At 42.7% G+C, this 22,528-nt stretch overlaps 1 protein-coding gene across 2 annotated transcripts in view; it reads right to left on the reverse strand.

Annotated features, from left to right (window-relative positions):
- The window catches only part of LOC107374609 (astrotactin-2), a 548,261-nt gene that overhangs the window by 224,694 nt on the left and 301,039 nt on the right, over positions 1-22,528 (reverse strand). For both annotated transcript variants that reach the window (XM_070552342.1, XM_054744913.2), the window contains exon 10: positions 20,454-20,591. In XM_070552342.1, the coding sequence (XP_070408443.1) occupies positions 20,454-20,591 (138 nt within the window). The remainder of the gene's footprint in view (positions 1-20,453; positions 20,592-22,528) is intronic.

Here is a 22,528-nt window from a genome sequence, read left to right on the forward strand (position 1 = left end):
ATCTGGCGTAGAAGTAACACAGCATTTCAGACAAAGAACATCATACCAACAGTAAAATATTGTGGTGGTAGTGTGATGGTCTGGGGTTGTTTTGCTGCTTCAGGAACTGGAAGGCTTGCTGTGATAAATGGAACCATGAATTCTACTGTCTAAAACATCCTGAAGGAGAATGTCCGGCCATCTGTTCGTCAACTAAAGCTGAAGCGATCTTGGGTGCTGCAGCAGGACAATGACCCAAAACACACCAGCAGCCTCTGTGCTGTCCTTCAGACCAGCTCTTTCTACCCATTGGTAGGATTTATTGACAACTGCATCTCATTTACAAACGTACCCTGGCCATAGCTAGGGGAAAACTTCCAGTGAGCTGCAGTTCTGTGGAAGAAAATGCCTCGTTGATGCCAGAGGTCAGAGGAGAATGGCCAGACTGGTTCGAGCTAAAAGAAAGGCAACAGTAACCAAGGGGTTGGAGCAAACCTAGATACAATTATGACTAATTGTCCACTTGCTTTAAGCTTAGTTTTATCGTTTTAAATTGTCCTCAGAGTTCCAATTTTGTTTTGCAGAGATATTACTGAATAATGCACTGCTGATGTATAGTTATTTCTATTCATTCTCTTCAGGTGCCTCTTTTGTTATTCACACTTTTACTGAATAAAGAAGTATGGAAAAAGACCTTTAACTACAACAGGCATACACCTTTAACTGCATATGCCAATTATAATAATGTTTCTCCAAATCACCAGCTAATCAGGATCAGTTCATGTGGCTCTGTGACTCTGTTGGATGTCCCAGACCCATAGTGGTTGCAACTAAACACTGACTAATGTACTTGTTATTAATCTCCCTTTCTGCCTCTTGCTTTTCCAGATGATCAATGGCCACGCGACACCGCCCAAAGTTAGCGCGCTGCTCCAGCATGATTACAGAGCCTGTTATTGGTCTGCCCCTGCACTTGATTAATGCTCTTGTTCCTGCTCCCCACAAATATGCTGACTCTCCTCAAACACTGTTGTCAGTGAATAGGGTGCATTTTCTTTCCAATTTATGTAATTACTAAATAAAAGTGTAGATTGTGAGGGGGAAAGCAGGTAAATGTAGGTTACATATTAAGACATTTTTTATTTTATTTTATTTTAACACATCAACTGTAAGACTTTTCTGGGAGTTAGAGTGAGTTGAATTGGCTTTTTCAATTGTGTGAAGTTCCTCTGGTTGGATCAAGTTATTGGCAATGCCACATTATTGTGGAGGTTCACTTGATCAGAGCAAGCAAGCTCATTAATCACAAGTGTAAAATAGTAGCAGCTGCTAAAGGTTTCAAATGTTTCTTACAAACAAGTCTGAACACAACTGAAAAGTGCCAGACCTGTGGGGCTAATGAGATTCTGGCTTTGGTTCAAACATAAACAACAAAAATAATATTTTTTAACTAAGCATACACTATGATATATCAATAGATCAGGATGTCTCTATACTATTCTTTAGCTTATGATTGTAACATGATTAAAACATAATGAAATCAGTCAAGATACTGAATAAAATAAAAATGATTTCTTTGGAAATTCTTTGCATGAAACTTCATGCATTATAATAAGCACTGAATACAACACCTGCATGTATATCACCATGGCCAAAAATGTAAAAGGCTCAATCAAAATTCAGTTTAGTCATGAGGCATTTATGTGTTTGTTTGACCTGTGTATCTGTGTTTGTCCTGTAATGGACTGGGATGGCCAGGGTGCACACTTCATTCAGAAAAAACAAACAAAAAATGGTGGGTGTGTAATTACAGAACCCCTTCAACTGGCATGTCTTAAAGGAGATCAACCATCTGCTGGTGAAGGTTCTCACACACCCAGGTCATGGTAATCCAAAAGGGTTCAAATGAAGACAACTGGTTTCTTCTAGATGTTTTGTTCTCATCCAAGGAGTTTTATCGATTCTGAGTGTAATATGGGAGAGTCAGGCTTATAAGCTGTAGCTGTCTATTGTTGTTAGACAGCTACAGAAACTACCTATGAATACCCCTCATCCCTACCATGCAGGCCACAGTGCCCTGTGGACCAGGGATGGGAAACACTGGTGTAGTATAAGCAGTCCAATGTAGTGAGGACTGTTCACAACTTTACCTAGGGGAAACTAAACAACTACACAAGTGCATGGGGCAACTCAGGAGAGCCAACTCTTCAGGTCAACACTCCGCAGTCCACTTACACCTGAAGGACAAGTGACACATTCTGGACAGAGAAGATAGGTGGATTGAGAGAGGAGTAAATGAAGCTATCTATAGGTGTTTTTCCAACAACACTACTCAGCCTAAAACTGCTCTGTACAGCGTGGTTTGAGTCAGCCCATCTGAGTGTAGTTTTGCTCCCATGCCAGCTCCATGACAGAAAATGGGTGCACCCCTCGTGGGGGGGTGGGGTCAGCGGCAGTCGCAGGGTGAGGGAGTGCTGCGCATGAGTTTTACTCCTGACAATATAACACGAGGGGATCAGTAAACAGTGTAAGGTAACTTTTATGCTCCACAGAAACAACTCAGCTGAAAAACGGTGGTGTTGCTGCACTTTTTGCTCAGTTTTTTTTGGCTTTTTGTCAGACTCTGAACCAGGAAATGGCTGCATGCAGTGAAATAGCGTGCAAAAAATTCCAAAGCAAGCAGTGACTCTGCCCCCTAGCCAACCAGTGGCCAGAATCACAATGTCAGCTCAACTCAGCCTTGCCAGGTACCTCAACGGAGCCGGGAATAAAGATAGGGGAGCGAGTAGAGAGAAAATACCGAACCGTGTCCTTGGGAACAGTGGTCGGGCCAAGATGCATTGGTCCGAGTTGCTCTGAGTAGTGTTCCTGGAAAACCACCTTATGTGAAACAGGAAAAACCTATATTAAACAGGGAAGGGGGCTTCAGGTTTCACCTTTCAAGCACCTATAATGCAGCTCTGAATCTTATTCCCAAACAGTTTCAGTCTAGGTCACACACTCAATACGACGACTCCCTCACAATAGAGGACAACGATGCCGATGACTCCTCAGGAGGTAGGGAGGAGAGGTATGCATGGGTAGTTTCGACTTGTTAAACAATAATAGACAGCTACAGTTTGTACGTGGCTATGATTTGTTACTGGTTATAGTGTCTATCAAGCCCATGAGGGATCCCTGATGCACTTTTGTTAAATCTACTTTAAAATGATTCCTGAAATCATCGTGTGAGGACCCAATCATCAGAGCTGGGTAATACTGTTCTGCCTAAACCCTTTTAAAACTACATATTGCCCACAATTATCTTTGACTATGTCCCCTAATAATTCAGTTCTTGACAATTCCATTTCATATGATCATTAAACTGCAGTGATAGCTGAACAACACAAAAGCAAATATATTGCTTATATAATTACAAAAAGCATCTCGTCACTGTTTTGAAGCATCCCTTCATCTTGAATACTAACCCCATTTTTTTTTTATTCTGATCTGTAGATTTGTCTGTTTTTAAATGTCAGGGTGTCAGGATCTGGGGTGAGTCTGCACATTCCTCTAATCACCTTAAGTCATTGCAGGTGGGCGGCTCCGGAGAGCGGCCAGCTGCGATGATTTCCCTCATCTACTTCATGTGGTTATAAGGAGCTGGAGATCAATTCACCTTGCCGGAAGATTACTCAACTTGGGTAGCTCTTGCCACTATAGAAAACTACAGCTTTAGTCTTGCCTTATATTTGTCCGTCATTGTTGTTTTTTTTTGATGACCTCTGCCTTCCCTTCATCAGGAATTCTCACCACGAACCTTTCCTGCAATAACCTGGTTTTTCATCTCCAAGCCTGATCTCCCTCCTCACCCGGACCGACCCGCTCTCCCACCGCTCACCTCCCTTGGATTCTGGATTCACGCTGACGTTGCTCACCCCAATCCTGGCTACCCTCCCATGCTCTGGATTTCAGTCCCCACAGTAAGATCCACTACAAACTTAGTCCTGCAATTCTATTCCCCGCTGCCCAACACTGACAGTGTTTGTCTCAACAGACCCTGCCCCGGAGCTGTGCTCAACATCACCGCCACGTCTGGCGGTGCACCTTTAGTTCTCCTTAAAATAAAACATTTATTTTTTCCTACCTACGTCTCCTAGTGTGAATTCTGCATGTCTTGGGTCAGGAAACTTCCCTCAGTCATGACAGAATCTTCCGGCCAAACTCCTGACTCTGCAGAATCTCCTTCCCCAACCTTCTCCGACATGCTGGCTCTCCATGACCGGACCATACAGGCGCTTGTGGAGCAGACATCGGCCTCCAACCAGCACCTCCTGCGAATGGATGCCCTCCTCCAGAATCTACACAGTCGCCTCCCACTAGCCCCGGAACCAGCAGTCACGGATCCTGTAGTTCCACCCGGAGCCGTTTCTCAGGAACTCCCGGCTCTCCAGCATTTCCGGCTTGCCTCCTCACCGCCTGTTGTCACTTTTGAGGGTGAGTCCTCTGATTGCCAGAGTTTTTTGCTTCAGTGTAATTTAGCGTTTGGACGCTCACCGGACTCTTTTAGTTCAGATACTGCTCGAATTTCATATGTGATTGTTTTGCTCCGCGGACGAGCTCTCAGGTGGGCTGAGGCTAGGAGTCATGAGGAAGCTTTCTTAACCGGTCCCTTTTCTGAGTTTGTGAAGGATTTTAAATTGACGTTCGGATGTGAGGAATCACCGGGTGACGTGGCACGCAAGTTGCTGCACTTGGCCCAAGGACGGAGATCGGTAGCGGATTTCGCCATTGATTTTCAGACCATTGCTGCTTCCACGAAATGGAATGAAGAGGCGCTAAAGGGGGTCTTCACCAAAGCCTTATCGGAGAAGATTAAGGACCAACTAGCGCTTTGTACTGAGCCTGCCACTCTTAATGAGTTGATCAATTTGGCGATTTGCATCGACAAGAGGCTCCGGGAGAGACAAACAGGTACTCATTCCACACACACTAACCTGTCCCCTCAGCACCCGTCGCTACCTAAAAGCCAAGGCCTAATGGAGGAACCTATGGAACTAGGTCGGACACATCTGGACCCAGAGGAGAAGCAACTACGCCGCAGGTCAGGTCTTTGTTTATATTGTGGTCTCGCAGGTCATTATGTCTCCAAGTGCCCTTCGTTAAAAGACAAGGCCCGTCATTAAAAACGAGAGTTATGATGGGCAGTGTAACCAGTGGAACCTCTCGTAGCATCATTCCCTGCACCTTAGTTTCCAGGTTTCACACACTCGACTGCCATGCGTTGTTAGATTCAGGCTGTGAGCAGTCCCTTATGGAAACAGAGCTGGTTAAACAGCTGGGGCTTTCCACCGTCCCCTTGTCTTCTCCTCTAGCTGTCTCTTCGCTAGATGGAAATTCACTCACTACCATAACACATCGCATCACCCCCCTCACTCTCAGAGTATCCGGTAATCACACTGAGGAACTCTCGTTTTTTGTTTTTCCATCCCGAAACGCCCCTATAGTCCTTGGGCATTCCTGGCTCTCTGTTCACAACCCCCACATCAACTGGCAGACTAACTGCATAGAGACCTGGAGCCCCCATTGTTCCACATTGTGCCTCAGTTCCGCACTTCCTTTCCCCAGTGGTGACCGCTCCCCTCCTTCTGAGCCCCCAGACCTTTCTGGAGTCCATGAGTGTTATCATGACCTTAAAAATGTTTTCAGTAAGGATCATGCAGCCTCCCTTCCACCTCACCGACCGTTTGACTGCAGCATAGATTTACTCCCTGGAGCACCTCTCCCTTCTAGTCGCCTTTACAGCCTCTCCAAACCTGAGAGGGAGAGCATGCAGAAATATATTACTGAGAGTTTGGCTGCTGGATTGATTCGACCCTCAACCTCTCCTTTGGGGGTGGGGTTCTTCTTTGTCCCCAAGAAGGATGGTACCTTGCGACCCTGTATTGACTACCGCGGACTCAATAACATCTCAGTCAAAAATAAGTATGCTCTGCCTCTCCTCTCATCCACGTTTGAACCCGTACAGGGAGCTACAATCTTCACTAAGCTGGATCTAAGAAACGCTTACCACCTGGTCAGGATAAAGGAGGGTGAAGAGTGGAAGACCGCCTTTAAGACCCCCCTTGGTCATTACGAGTATTTAGTAATGCCGTTTGGTCTAACTAACGCTCCTGCTGTGTTCCAGACTCTAATCAATTCAGTGCTTGGGGATTTCATTAACCGCTTTGTTTCTGTCTACTTAGATGACATCCTGATTTTTTCTAAGGACTCTGTGGAACACGAGGAGCATGTGAGGGCAGTACTTCAGCGCCTTCTCCAGAACAGGTTGTTTGTCAAAGCAGAGAAGTGCGAGTTTCATGTGCCTTCAGTCAAGTTTTTGGGTTTCATCCTGGAGAGCGGGCGGTTAAAGGTGGATCCTGAGAAGACCCAGGCCATTCTGGACTGGCCCACTCCCACCTCCAGAAAACAGTTGCAACGTTTCCTGGGCTTCGCAAACTTTTATCGACGTTTTATCTGAGGCTACAGTCAGGTAGCGGCCCCTCTCACCAGCTTGACTTCCATTTCCAGACCCTTTGTTTGGACTCACCAGGCCCAGGCTGCCTTTGACAGCTCAAACACCGGTTCACCCAGGCCCCTGTCCTGACCCGACCGGACGACACCCGACAGTTCACCTTGGAGGTCAACGCCTCAGATGCCGGAGTCAGAGCTGTGCTGTCCCAGGTAAATCCAGATGATAATGCTCTCCACCCCTGTGCTTTCTTTTCCCGGCGTTTGTCCCCTGCAGAGAGGAACTATGATGTCGGAGACCGGGAACTCCTTGCTGTTAAGCTCGCCTTGGAGGAGTGGAGGCATTGGCTGGAGGGGGCGGAATTGCCAGTGGTTATCTGGACGGACCATAAGAATTTGGCTTATATCAAGGACGCCAAGAGACTCAACCCCCGACAGTATCGTTGGTCCCTATTCTTTTCCCGTTTTAACTTTATTATTTCCTACAGACCAGGTTCTAAGAACGTTAAACCTGACACCCTCTCCCGGCAGTTTTCCCCTGACAATGAACTGGAGCCAGCCACCATCATCCCCCCCCCCCCCCCCCCCCCCGCGTCGTGGGATCCCTAACCTGGGACATCCGAACCAAGGTTCTCCAAGCCCTTAAGACCGACCCAGGCCCAGGTAACACACCTCGTGACCTACTTTTTGTTCCCAGCCGAGTCCGAGGCCCCGTCATCCACTGGGCTCACACTGGGCGGTTTTCTATGCACCCCGGGGTAGGAAGTACTGTGGCCCTCATCCGGCACACGTTCTGGTGGCCGTCCCTTTACAGGGACGTCAAGGACTATATAGCTGGCTGCCATGTCTGTGCCAGGGGTAAGGGTACCAACCAGCCACCTGCCGGTCTTCTCCAACCTCTTCCCATCCCCTCACGACCTTGGTCCCATATTGCCCTGGATTTTGTTACTGGTCTTCCCCCTTCTCATGGTTTTTCTGTAATTCTGTCTATTGTAGATCGTTTTTCCAAGGCCTGCCACCTTGTTCCCCTGAAGTCACTCCCTTCCTCCTCAGTTACTGCCCAACTGTTGATTAAACATGTGTTCCGCCTTCACGGCATCCCTCAGGACATCCTATCGGACCGGGGTCCCCAGTTCATCTCACATTTGTGGAAGGAGTTCGCCGCCTCCCTGGGGGCCAAGGTCTCGCTCACGTCGGGGTTCCACCCCCAGTCTAATGGGCAATGTGAGCGGCTGAAGCAGGAGTTGGAAGCCACCCTGCGTTGTGTTTGTGCCACTAACCCCTCTAGCTGGAGCGCTCAGCTTCCCTGGGTGGAATATGCACACAACAGTCATGTCTCCTCATCCACCGGCAGATCCCCCTTTGAGACGTCACTGGGCTTCCAACCTCCCCTGTTTCCCTCGGACCAAGTAGGTGCCGCCTCTTCGGTTCCACAGTTTCTCCGTGGGGCCCGTCGTATGTGGACACAGACCGTTGCGGCCCTGGGACGTACGGCCGAGCGCAACAAGAGAGTTGCTGACCGGCACAGACGTCCTGCTCCTCAGTACGTTCCTGGACGATGGGTGTGGCTGTCCGCCAGGGACATACGCCTGAGAGCCTCCAACCAGAAGCTCTCTCCGCGTTTCATTGGTCCCTACACCATTGCTGCAGTCCCTAGCCCCTCCAATGTACGTTTAACAACGGGGACGGGGACGACAATACCTCGTTGACTGGGAGGGTTTTGGCCCGGAGGACAGGTCATGGGTCCCTGGGTCTTTCATTACGGACCCTTCTCTCATCGCAGACTTTGAGGCCTCCAGGGCCTCGTCTTCTTCCTCCGCCTCCTCCTCCTCTGCTAGGCCGCCAGGGGGCGTCCGTTGAGGGGGGGGGGGGGGGGTACTGTCAGGATCTGGGGTGAGTCTGCACATTCCTCTAATCACCTTAAGTCATTGCAGGTGGGCGGCTCCGGAGAGCGGCCAGCTGCGATGATTTCCCTCATCTACTTCATGTGGTTATAAGGAGCTGGAGATCAATTCACCTTGCCGGAAGATTACTCAACTTGGGTAGCTCTTGCCACTATAGAAAACTACAGCTTTAGTCTTGCCTTATATTTGTCCGTCATTGTTGTTTTTTTTGATGACCTCTGCCTTCCCTTCATCAGGAATTCTCACCACGAACCTTTCCTGCAATAACCTGGTTTTTCATCTCCAAGCCTGATCTCCCTCCTTACCCGGACCGACCCGCTCTCCCACCGCTCACCTCCCTTGGATTCTGGATTCAGGCTGACGTTGCTCACCTCAGTCCTGGCTACCCTCCCATGCTCTGGATTTCAGTCCCCACAGTAAGATCCACTACAAACTTAGTCCTGCAATTCTATTCCCCGCTGCCCAACACTGACAGTGTTTGTTTCAACAGACCCAGCCCCGGAGCTGTGCTCAACATCACCGCCACGTCTGGCAGTGCACCTTTAGTTCTCCTTAAAATAAAACATTTATTTTTTCCTACCTACGTCTCCTAGTGTGAATTCTGCATGTCTTGGGTCAGGAAACTTCCCTCAGTCATGACACAGGGACTACAAAAGTAAACACCCAAAGGTAGCATAAACGATATGGATGGGACTAAACTCTAACTTATAGCTGGATGGTTTTATAATTATACTTTAGAACCTGCTGGTAACTACCATTTTGCTGAATAAATGTGAAAAGCATTTGTAGGCTCATTTTGTATTCTATGTGACATTGATGTTTCAAGGAAATGCAGTCAGTGTGAAATCAGACAGGTGCTTTATTCTATTCAAAATAGGTTTCATTCCATTACAAATGGTATTTTCACTTGTTATTTTTTATTCCAGTGACCAAGTACATCAATACAAATTTTTTGTATTTTTTGTTCTGTCTTAACCCGTTGATGCATGAATTATGAAATCATCAACCATGATTTTTTAACACTTTTTTCATTCATCTTTAGTTGTGAATGAAACAAATTTCAACAAATACATTTTGTAACATTTAATTCTTTACAAATACTTTATTACATGTCCACCTCAGTGGACAGTGTGCGTTCTGAACATGAAATATGTTGGCTTGACTTACTGAAGTCCAAATTGAGGGGCTCAAATGTAATAATGTCTTCAACAGCTGTGCTTAGTAGCAAAAATAAATAACAATTTTGAGTACCTGTCCACTGTAGTGACCATTATGCATCATAGGGTTAACTATTTGCTTGGAAAATTAAGAAAGAATAAGTTGCAGCAAGAAAAAGCCAAAATAAGAAAAAAAAAGTTACCTGTGGTCAAATGTGGCATTGGCTTTTTTTATCCAAGCTGTCCTAAATCTGCTTAAACAAACATGAGATGATTTGCGGTTTAGCGGCTTTAGAAACTTCCTGTCAGCATGGCATTTTGCTAAGTAAAAAAAAACGCTTCTAGTGCTCTAAATGCAGCTAAGTTGTCAGTTTTTAAGCTAGAACTTAACATATCTAATGAAGTTGACCTTCTAAAATGCTCAGGAACTGAAACATTTTGTTTGTATTTGCAACTTTTTTACGTTTGATTTGACGTTAAACACCTTAATGTGTATTATAGTCTAGTCTAAAAAACATCAAATTGAAACATTGTAACCACTTTTAATCCAACTTCAATAAAAATAGAAAATATGTGAAATGACAAATAACTGGCGAAAAATAACCTAACTTTTCCTAACAAAATCCAAAGAAAATTAGAGATACTGGCTCCAGGTGAAACAATAGTCTTTCTTATGTCACTTCACTTTTCACAAGTATACCCACAGTTGAAGCAGTGGAAGTGGTATGGAAACGGCTGGAACAAGATTATTCCTTTAACGGGAGGACAAGACTGACTTCAAACCAGATCGTACCCTCCTGGACCGTTGCCTTCCCTGGGCACTTGTGAAATCAACATAGAAGCCAGGAAAAGCATCCACAGCAGCAACTAGCCAAGAAAAGGACAACAGGTGCAACAGTACCATCATCACCATACGGTGCACATTGCAGGGGAATGGCGTGCATGGGTATCGTCCATGAAGGAAGACCATGCACAAAAAAAGCAAACCTAGGATTTGCTAGGGCACATGCTGAAAGAGATAAAAACTACTGGGACTCTATACTCTGGAGTGATGAGACAAAATATCAGTTTTTGGAACTAATGGTCTCAAAACTGTATGGCACTGTAAAGGTGAGGATTTCAAAGAAAAATGCATGGTGCCTACAGTGAAACACGGTGGTGGCAGTGTCCTAATGTGGGGCTACATGAGTGCTGCTAGTGTTGGAAAGCTGCAGTTCATTTATGGTATCATGAACTCAACAATGTACTGCTCTATACTGAAGGAGAAGATGCTACCAACCGTGCACTTGGTCATTGAGCACTTTCCCAACACAACAATGATCCAAAACACACATCTGAAGCTACTGTTGCATTTCTGAAGAACAACAGGGTGAAGGAGATTGAATGACCAAGTATGTGCCCCTGTGGGGAATTCTGAAGCAGCAAGTTGAGCATCACTCTCCATCCAGCATCCACTCTCCAAAAGAGATTATTCTTGAAGAATGGATAAAGATAGATGTTGCAATGTGTCACCAACGTGTTCATTAGAAGACTTGGTGCTGTCCTTGAAAATCACGGTGGTCATACAAAATACCTTATGTAGTTTTTGCTGTGGGGTGCATTCATTTTAGCTTCAACCAATTTTAGTAAAACTGAAGATTTTGTGATTTAAGTTACATTTAAGCACCTCGTGATTTTTATCTTCAGAAGCACTATATAAACAATTGTCTTATTATTATTAACGTTAATTTTATGTTATGGAGTTAAGTAAGTGTTCAATAAAACCCAGCTTTGTGTAAAATTCTGAAAATTGTTTTGTGAGCTACTGATTAAATTTGTACTTTGCTAAATTCTGAGTTTCAGAAAAATCTGTCCACTGATTTTACAATTTATTTTGCTAATGCACTCACACACATAAAAGAAGAACATTTTTGCTAATTTAACATCATTTGGTAGCCATTAATAATACCTAGAAATAAACAATTCATTAAACTTTCCGCATACAATCACTCAGTGAAGGAGATGTGTGAAAATAGCTAATCTGCATGAAATGAAAATAAGTAGGAAAACATAGAGGATGTTAAACAGAGCGTTGCTCTCATATAACACATGTGGGCAGTCAAAACATTCAGTACTCTAAAAACACTCACAAATACTCTAAAATGTCTGATGTGTATAACTCATTAGCTTAAAGCCCTTTTTTTTACTCAATTATCCACTAATATTGACTACTAATGATGTCCCAATCAGTTTTTATTTTTATTTTTTTGCCCTCGAGTCTAAGTCATTTGATTCTGAGAATCTACTGATACAGAGTCCTGATCCGATACGTTGGGTACAAAGAAAGTAAAGAAACAGATCCAGAATGTTCCTTATTTTTTATTTAATTAACTTTATTTTAACATTTGACAATACTTTTATCAAACAGAGCACTTCTGTGAGGTAGCTCAATCAAGTAATACAAATAAATACTTCACTTCTGGACTTTGCTGCGAATATAAAAAAGTCAAATATAAAAACAAATAGCACCTTAACTTAAAATACCTGACAGGTCCCTATTTTGCCTCAGCCCTGGGTGTGGGACTGAGTTTTGAAGCTGATCTAGATTCTATCAACTATATAAATATTACATGCTTATAATGTATTGCTTTATAAAAGGTAAAATGTTTAGTGGGATAAATCGACTTTCATTTTTAGAACCTTGTTTTGTTTTCTTGGATTTTATTTTCCTGTTCCGTCTGTCTCAGACCTTCTTGCATCTCCTCTCAGTCCTCCAAAAAATAGCTACCCGAGTTCCTACTTTTTCACCTCCTGATAAATGTTTTACCTAAGCAGATCAAAGGCATCTACTGACTGTGAAAACAGCGGACTGTGCACTGTGCAACCGCGCCAGCGACATGATGCCACCGGAGCACAGGGGATGGGCTTCACAGCAGCGGAGCGCGTCAGGAATACAACACAGAAATTACCTGCGAGAACATGAGCGTACATGAATGACCGTGTGTTAATTATATATTTTCTGGGTGTCGCCACTTTGAGAATGTTACTGTGGCCGTGCGCAGGACATAGCTGCTTGGAGCACATGAAACATCAGCGCTCTGCCGCTCTCTGCCTCTCAGCTCAAAATAATCCCGGTATGCTGAGAGTTCATAAAAATAATGTCCCTCTGGGTGTGCAAGTTGAGGGCTTCTAGGGGAGCCTGCTACCCTGTTAGGAGCATGGGTTATCCTTAGTTCTCCTGTAATTTTATTATCCAACTCCAGATCGGTAAGTAAAGCGTGATCGAGTCTGAAACCACGTGATCGGGAAAGATTTCCGATTATTGGATCTGGACATCCCTAATTACTACTGATGGACTGACTGACCAATGATGACTCTTAATAGATGTACAGTAGCCTTTTCTACAATCTTCAAGCTCAATATAATGAGTACCCATGATTGTTGCTGGGTTCCTTATATAGGGAACTCTTTACTGATTGGCTCAATTAACTGAACTGCATATTGGAAATTTTACTTTTTTGAGTACCTTGAGATGACTCTTGTCGCTATTTGGTGCTATATAAATAAACTGAATTGAAATGAATTAAGCACATCTGGTGAATACATGCTGAACATTAAGTAAAATGGTGCTGTGTCTCTTTAAAAAGCCACAGCTGCAGTGCATTCCTGCCCGTCCCTCAGCAACAGGTCTGGCATAACTAAATACATTAATGTGCAGATAAACACTTTGAGAGTGCATCAGCCTGAATCTCTATGATCTCCCATGGGACTGTTTCACAAAAAATAAAAAAATAAAAAACTCTGGGTAATGAGTTGACTGCATTATTCATGACAACCAGGCAGACATAACACACTTACAGGGACTAATCATTACCGTAATATTTACATTTTGATATTAGTGATGAAATCGGTACATTTTATGACAGTTTGTGTTGTTTCCGTTGGATCCGTTCCATATATTTCTGATTAATATGCATTAAGTCAAGTCAGATAGAACTGCTGATCGATTCTATGCTGCAAAGTAAACAAAAGCTTACCTGTTGTTATCGGCTGGGGTGTTTCATTAGCAACTGGAATTGTGATGTAAACCAGTAAAGATTTAATTTTATTCATTTGCCAAGCAAAAGAGACACATTTGATTGATAACAGAAAAATAAAGAGAATGAAGAGCTTTAACACAAGTTCTGCACTTAGATAAATAGAGAAAGTGTAATCTGTCATGATTTCCATCATAAATATGCAGAATGAAGCTTCATCAACACATGTCAAAACACAGAAAACAGTTATTTTATTTGCGGCTTTGCAAGGTGTTCTCACTTGTGGCTCACCATCACCGACTGCGACAATTCTTTGGAGTAAATGAAAAAGAGGGGCTAATTAATCAAGAGGCTTGCTGTAATCCTATTTACAGTACTTCAGATGCATACAGGGAGTTCTGAGCTCCTGAGGCAATTTTTATAAAGCCTGCAAGAAGTTTAGATTAATGTTGCAATGGAGAAAGTTTGCAACTAGAAAATATGATACCTATTAGAAGGACATAGTCCCATTTGATTACAGAAAGTTAAGGTTGCTGTGCTACATGCTTAGTTTATTGCATGTTGAGTCAGGTTAGTTCAGCTTATTTAAATTCATGTATTTTCAGTTGAGAAATACATTTTGAGAAAAACATAGATCCTGCTTTAAAGGGGGAAGATTATGACTTGTTTCCGATACAAAACATATTTTTAAAGTTCTTTACACAAAATACCTCTCACACAGGCTGCTATAAGCTGAGGAGCTCTGATATCTAAAGAAGCTTGGAGTAAAGCCACTGCGTCACCAGCAGCAGATTTATTTTGCACCTGAGAGGTGCTTCTATGTTAATTTTCCCATTTGTGACATCACAAACATGTACTTTTTGAGATGGCTTGTTTTAGGCCTATAACAAAACACAAACACAAAATGGATGGATAGGTTTTTTCACTTTTGGATTATTTGTAGAGACAGTAGAGACCCACATGGCAGCTGAACACTATTGTTAGTCAAGAGGGACGGCCCTGAGAGTACAGAACTATTACTACCCTGTAAGTACTCTGAATGTACCTCGTACACAGTCTGTAAGTATCAGGCTGTATTGCTACCAAGTTTTGATTCATCACCCAAAAATGCAGCTCATCTATGGTTAAGTAAGTCACTCTATTATTTACACAGATTTTTCTTCTTTGCAGCAGAGAAAGTCTCTGTTTGCCTCTTCCCAGTAAAAAAAAAAAACCCACCTGAGCTAAACACACACCCAATTAGTAAAGGTCAACTGTAATCACCATTGAAGCATTATTTTAGTCACGTAGCATTTTTCCTTCACATGTTACTAAGTTCAGCTACTGTGGATGTCAAGTGAAGCTTGTGAGGGGCAGAGAGAAAAGGAATCACCAGGCAGAGAAAATAATTAAAAAAAATACATGCAATCAACCAGTTAGACTGACTAAAACAGTGACTGCATTTACAGTGGTGTGAAAAACTATTTGCTCCCTTCCTTATATCTTATTCTTTTGCATGTTTGTCACACAACATTTTTCTGATCATCAAACACATTTAACCATTAATCAACGATAACACAAGTAAACACAAAATGCAGTTTTGAAATGATGTTTTTTATCATTTAGGGAGAGAACAAAATCCAAACCTACATGGCCCTGTGTGAAAAAGTAATTGCCTCCTGAACCTAATAACTGGTTGGGCCTCCCTTAGCAGCAATAACTGCAATCAAGCGTTTGCGATAACTTGCTACGAGTCTTTTACAGCGCTCTGGAGGAATTTTGGCCCACTCATCTTTGCAGAATTGTTGTAATTCAGCATTATTTGAGGGTTTTCTAGCATGAACCACCTTTTTAAGGTCATGCCATAGCATCTCAATAGGATTCAGGTCAGGACTTTGACTAGGCCACTCCAAAGTCTTCATTTTGTTGTTCTTCAGCCATTCAGAGGTGGATTTGCTGGTGTGTTTTGGGTCATTGTCCTGCTGCAGAACCCACGATCGCTTCAGATTTAGTTGACAAACAGATGGCCGGACATTCTCCTTCAGGATGTTTTGGCAGACAGTAGAATTCATGGTTCCATTTATCACAGCAAGCCTTCCAGTTCCTGAAGCAGCAAAACAACCCCAGACCATCACACTACCACCACCATGTTTTACTGTTGGTATGATGTTCTTTGTCTGAAATGCTGTGTTACTTCTACATCTGATGTAACGGGACATTTGCCTTCCAAACAGTTCAACTTTTGTCTCATCAGTCCACAAGGTATTTCGCTAAAAGTCTTGGCAATCATTGAGATGTTTCTTAGCAAAACTGAGATGAGCCCTAATGTTCTTTTTGCTTAAAAGTGGATTGTGTCTTGGAAATCTGCCATGCAGGCCATTTTTGCCCAGTCTCGTTCTTATGGTGGAGTTGTGAACACTGACCTTAATTGAGGCAAGTGAGGCCTGCAGTTCTTTAGAAGTTGCCCTGGGGTCTTTTGTGACCTCTCGGATTTGTTGTCTCTGCGCTCTTGGGGTGATTTTGGTCAGCCGCCCACTCCTGGGAAGGTTCACCACTGTTCCATGTTGTTGCCATTGTGGATAATGGCTCTCACTGTGGTTTGCTGGAGTCCCAAAGCTTTAGAAATGGCTTTATAACCTTTACCAGACTGATAGATCTCAGTTACTTTTGTTCTCATTTGTTCTTGAATTTCTTTGGATCTTGGCATGATGTGTAGCTTTTGAGGTGCTTTTGGTCTACTTCTCTGTGTCAGGCAGCTCATATTTAAGTGATTTCTTGATTGAAACAGGTGTGGCAGTAATCAGGCTTGGGGGTGGCTACAGAAATTGAACTCAGGTGTGAAACACCACAGTTGGGTTATTATTTAACAAGGGGGGCAATTACTTTTTCACACAGGGCCATGTATGTTTGGATTTTGTTCTCTCCCTAAATAATAAAAAACATCATTTCAAAACTGCATTTTGTGTTTACTTGTGTTTTCTTTGACTAATGTTTAAATGTGTTTGATGATCAGAAACATTTTGTGTGAAAAACATGCAAAAGAATAATAAATCAGGAAGGGGGCAAACAGTTTTTCACACCACTTTACATGCAGCCAATAAGCTGTTCAAAAGCCAGTTATTTGAAATAAACCGGTTCCACAAGGCCATGTAAACACTGGCAAAAACCTGGTTATGCACATTACCTGATTTGTAAAGACCAGGTTATTACTCCTGGGGTAACCCTTTTCTAAACCGAATATCAGGTCATGTGAACGCGTATCGGGATGAACCTTTCAAAAGGTGCTCTCTGCACATGTTCTGTTTGCAAGGATTCTTTGTCTTTGGAGTAGATCAGGGGTTGGCAACCTTTTCCAATCAAAGAGCTTTATTACCCATTTCCCACAATAAAAGAAACATGGGGAGCCACAGCAGCCGCAGCGTTGTGGGTGAGCCTACCAGGCCTGAGCAGGTGCCATTTTTTATGTGTACCGTGTCTCCTTTTAAAACACGTTTAAACTGTTCACAATATAAAATCCAGGCTTTGTCTCACTGGGTTATTGTAATTAAACTTTATATTGAACAGAACGTTACATGAAGCACAGCAGTGTGTGGGTCTATCAGCAGTCTAAAGGAAGTAATTGCACTGAAGTGTTTGTTTTCAGTTAGTCAAAAATAACTCCACATCCCAGAGAGGCAGTTGTGAGACAAACTCTTACAGTGATATATGTTGTGGACATATCTGCTGCTGATGTGGAGCGTTGGTGTGTAGTCCCTGAGCTGACCTGGCAGGGTGTGGCCAAACATGTCTGAAAAGCTGCTCTTTGATGGGGAAATTTTAATGTTTGTCAAATGTTTGCTGTTTAAATGATGGCCCACAGTACATTACTTCACTTTGTTTAGTTTTCTGGGTTTTGTTTAGGTTTATCGTTTTCTGGTTAACATATTGAGATAGTGTTTTAAGCTATGTTGTTTCATTAGTTATTGGATAGTTTTGCTAGGGATTTACATCAGATAATCCTAACTAAAGGAAAGATGGTAGCTTGGCTTACATCTGGGACCCATGATAGATTATGGGTTGCACCATGTGTGATCTTTTTAACCAAGTACAGACAAGTGGAAAACTTGAGATTCTGGTGGGTGTCTGATTAATGAATCTGTGACCCTAATCCTCTGCTTACTCCACCACACAGCACAGGATTTCTAGGTGCAGCCAAGGTGTTGAGGGGATACATTTTAATGGCCTGAGGATTGAGTCTGCTTTATGCAGATGACGTGATCCTGTTGGCTTCATCAGAACATGATCTCCAGCTCTCATTGGTGCAGTTCGCAGTCGAATGAGAATCAGCTTCTCTAAATCCGAGACCATGTTCTTGATTCCGAAAAGGATAGAATGCCTTCTCTGGGTCAGGGACAAGGCCCTGCCCCAAGGGGAGGAGTTTAAGTATCTCGGGGTCTTGTTCACAAGAGTGGGAAAGATGGAGTGTGAGATCAATAAGCGGATCGGTGCTGCATCTGCAGCGATGCGGGCGCTGTACTGATGATTTATGGTGAAGAGAGAGCTGAGCTGGAAGGCAAAGCTCTCGATTTACCAGTCACTCTATGTTCCTACCCTCACCTATGGCCACGAGCTTTGGGTAGTGACTGAAAGAACAATATCATGGATGCAAGCAGCCAAAATGAGTTTTCTTCACAGGGTGGCTGGGCTCTCCTTTAGGCATAGGGTGAGACGCTCGGTCATCTGGGAGGAGCTCGGAGAACACCCGCTGCTCCTAGACATGGAGAGCAGCCACTTGAGGTGGCTCGTGCATCTAGTTAGGATGCCTCCTGGACGCCTCCCTGGTGAGGTTTTCCAGGCACGTCCAACTGGGAGAAGACCTAAAGGAAGACCCAGGACACTTTGGAGGGACTATTGGGCCATTCCCATCTGTACCGTGTCGGCCCAGGCCTGGTAGCCCCAGTTGGCCCCAGCCTGGCCCGGTTGATTCCACACATCCTTGCCTTAAGCACATGTGGGCTGATTCTACCCACCAATCAGAGGCTTGCTCTAATGGAAGGTGTGAATTTGCTGTCAGCAGTGGGTGTGTTGGCCCTGGTCGGCCTGAAGCAGACCCCCTCGAAAAGAGGTCTGAGAATGAGCCTTGGTTGGCCCGGAAAAATACCAGGTCACCCAGATATGTAAACAGCCTACGCTACCCGGCCCGGGCCGACCCGGTACAGATGGGAATGGCCCATATGTCTCTCTCCTGGCCAGGGAACACCTTAGGATTCCCCCGGAGGAAAAAGAAAGATTCCCCCAGAGGTGCTGGCCCAAGTGGCTGTTTAGGTTACTGCCCGGTCCCAGATAAGTGGCTGAAAATGGATGGATGGATGTTGCAAAGCAAACAGAGTCAGTGGTAGAGTTGCTTTGCTGTTAGCCAATCAGAGGCCAGATGTCCAAAATTCAGGAATACATCCAAATTCTGTCGTCTGAAGTTACTTTCTCCTAAATTCTCAATCCTCAAACAGGCATATCAGAATGACTCAAGACAGTCATTCCCACTAGAGACGACTGCAAATGTATTAAAACATGAGTAAAGTTGACCTTTAAAATAACCTGACAGTGGATGATGTTTTTTATGTTTCTCATCTGTTTTCCAGTGTAAATATGCACCTTTTCAATCCCTAAAACTGCATTAAAATCATAATTGCTTTTTATTTAAAAATGTCCACCCTTCAAGGGCAAATGTGAGAAATAAATAGATATATAAACTATATATACATACATATATATATATATATATATATATATATATATATATATAGTGTGTGTGTGTGTGTGTGTGTGTGTGTGTGTGTGTGTGTGTGTGTGTGTGTGTGTGTGTGTGTTGGTGTAAAGAGGAAAAATTTGAGTGAGAGAAATATAAAGTGGAGGGAAAGATAAAAGGGGGGAGATAAGAGTTAGTTTATCCAGCATGGTGGGGAACGAATAATCCTCTTATGTTATTACACCACACTTACATTTAGTATTACGTTTTTGTAAAGATGTTTTGAATTAGATATTTGTCACTCGACACAACATTACCAATATACCTTTATTTCCAAGTTAATTCCAGTTAATTTTTTGCTTTTTCCAAAGACTTTTTATGATTTAGCATGGGAAAAGTAGCATTTGCATTCTAAGTAAAAGTAGAATAGAAAAAATTCAAAGTCTAAATCCAATATTCTGTAGAATTTACAAAATAATCAAACTCCTTGGTCTGATTATGTTTGTTAAGGCTACTGAAAGTCACTGGCTATGAAACTAAGCACTGCAGTGGCTCACAGGAGAATATTACACAGTATTACCACGTCTGGTTTTCAGTGTGTGTGAAAGGGTGATGCTTTTATGAAGAACATGTGGTTCATAAATGAAACCTCTTTTTTCAGGCTCATTTGGGCTTTTTGACAGATTGAAGCTCACTTACACACATGTGGGGCCGATGCTGACAGGATTTCCAACTAAAGTCATGGTGCTAATGAGGTCTTGGCTCCCTGTAACATTAAAATCCATCGGCTAAATAGTTTTTATTATTTTGTCTGTCTGATTGGATAAAGCCTGATTCTTTGTTTCCTCACCAAAAAGTGAGCAAGAATTATAAACATTTTATTGGTGTTCAAGATTTATTTGTATTACTCTTCAGAACCTTCAGAGTACCTGTAATGTGTGTGCTGACGTCCAACATGTTAGTTATAGTTGTTACTGGCTCCTGCGGCCAATGCAATTCTGCTCTAATGTCAGTTATGAGACATACATTGATGCTGTAACCATGGAAACAGCATACACGTCATCTGAAGATAAACATAGTTAGTGCTTTAATGAGAATAAGAGTGTCACTTCAGCTTTCGGTAACAGTAAGATTTCCGTGAACATTTTTTAAACCGATAATAGAGAAATCAAAAGACTTAAATTGACAGATTCGTCAGACTCACCTGACCTCTCCTGGATCTTCGATGACCAGCACGTCTGTCTTGCAGCTGGCAATGGGGTTGATTGACAGCTCTACCGGTGGCACCACAAAGCTCTTGCTGACTGGAAGCCACAACCCTTGGCCCAGACTGTAGAATGACCTGTTTGTTGGCATAACAACAAAGCATATATGTCAACTGGACTCTAATGAAATCATCATATGTTGACTAGCACACACTACACATACATATGATGCAGACACACTGCTGCGTGTCTGCACATAGTGATGAGGGTGTGTGAGAAGGCTGTTGGGGAAACATTACAACCAAGTGCACTGTTTTTTAACAGACTGTGGTTTTTCCATTGACATGGGAGCTAATGAACAATGAGCGAGTGAGAAAAAATAGACACAGACATCTCAAATGATAGATAGATAGATAGATAGATAGATAGATAGATAGATAGATAGATAGAGAGATAGAGAGATAGAGAGATAGATAGATAGATAGATAGATAGATAGATAGATAGATAGATAGATAGATAGATAGATAGATAGATAGATAGATAGATAGATAGATAGATAGATAGATAGATAGATAGATAGATAGATAGATAGATAGATAATAGATGATAGATGATAGATGAATCATGATGGTGGTCCAAAAAATTGAAATATAAAAAGAATATGACATAGTGACTGCAGTAATTCCCAAATATGACTTGCAGACCGTCCTGTAGATTGCAAAACAAAAAAAAGAAAAATCCAAGTAGTACAAATCCTGATGTGATCATCCATCCATCCATCCATCCATCCATCCTCTTCTGCTTATGTGAAGTCGGGCCGTGGAGGCAGCAGCCTAAGCAGGGAGGCCCAGACTTCCCTCTCCCCAGTCACTTGGGCCAGCTCGTCCAGGGGAACCCCAAGGCATTCTCATGGAGCCGTCCTAGATGCCTCCTTGATGAGGTTTTCCAGGCACGTCCCACAGGGAGGGGACCCATGGGAAGCTCTAGGACACTCTGGAAGGGCTATGTTTCTCAGCTAGGCAAGGAACACTTATGGATTACCCCACAAGAACTGGCCCAAGTGGCTGGGAAGAGGGAAGTCTCCTGCTTAGACTGCTGCCTCCACGGCTCGACTCCACATAAGCAGAAGAGGATGGATGGATGATCACATCAGGATTTGTACTACTTGGATTTTTCTTTTTTGTTTTGCAACCTCTTTTTTTATTTTTTTGGTCAGAAACATAAAAGCTCTGCAATTAAATGCAAAATAACATTGTAAAAAATATTTATAATATATTCTGAAAAATAATAATAATATATATAATTAATAAAATATTAGGATCACATTTAATACATAAAGCATCTAAAAAAGCTATCATAATATATAAATTAATATATAACTTAACTGCTAATTAACCAGACCTATCACAACAACTAAAGTCATTTTCAGGATGTAGCTTTTTTCTTGGTGTACATATTATTTTATTTTTATTTATTTTATCCCATCCTGTCCTGGCAGTTCAAGCACACACACATTGTTTTATCTGGGTGCCATAAAATACCAGAGTAGTTTTACTCTACACCACGAAAGAAACTCAGAAACATTTAATATATGAGATGGACTCATTACATAAAGCCATAAAGGTATGTTTCAAGCCTCTGTGATGATTATGTCTTACAGCTGATGAAAACCCCAAATTCAAAATCTCAGACAATTAGAATATTGTGAAAAGGTTCAATATTCTGGACTCAAAGTGTCACACTCTAATCAGCTAATGGATCCAAAACACCTGCAAAGGGTTCCTGAGGCTTTAAACTGTCTCATTTTAAGACGAATGACTGAAATAAATGGACCTTTGCATCCAATTCTTCTTTTGTTGAGTTTCACCTGTAAAGTCCTGATTATATTAGACATTCTGAACAATAAAATACTAAAAGAAGATATAAAACAGTTTCATACCTCCATCCTTTGGTACATAATTCACAACTTTCTGAATATTTACAAAAATCATGTTACAAAAGCTGATTCACATTTAACAGAATACAACAAATATAGTGCCATGCATCTCCACTAATAGAATAATAAATACAGTT

This window comes from Nothobranchius furzeri, chromosome 6 (assembly GCF_043380555.1).
Source record: "Nothobranchius furzeri strain GRZ-AD chromosome 6, NfurGRZ-RIMD1, whole genome shotgun sequence".
In the NCBI taxonomy this organism is placed as follows: domain Eukaryota; kingdom Metazoa; phylum Chordata; class Actinopteri; order Cyprinodontiformes; family Nothobranchiidae; genus Nothobranchius; species Nothobranchius furzeri.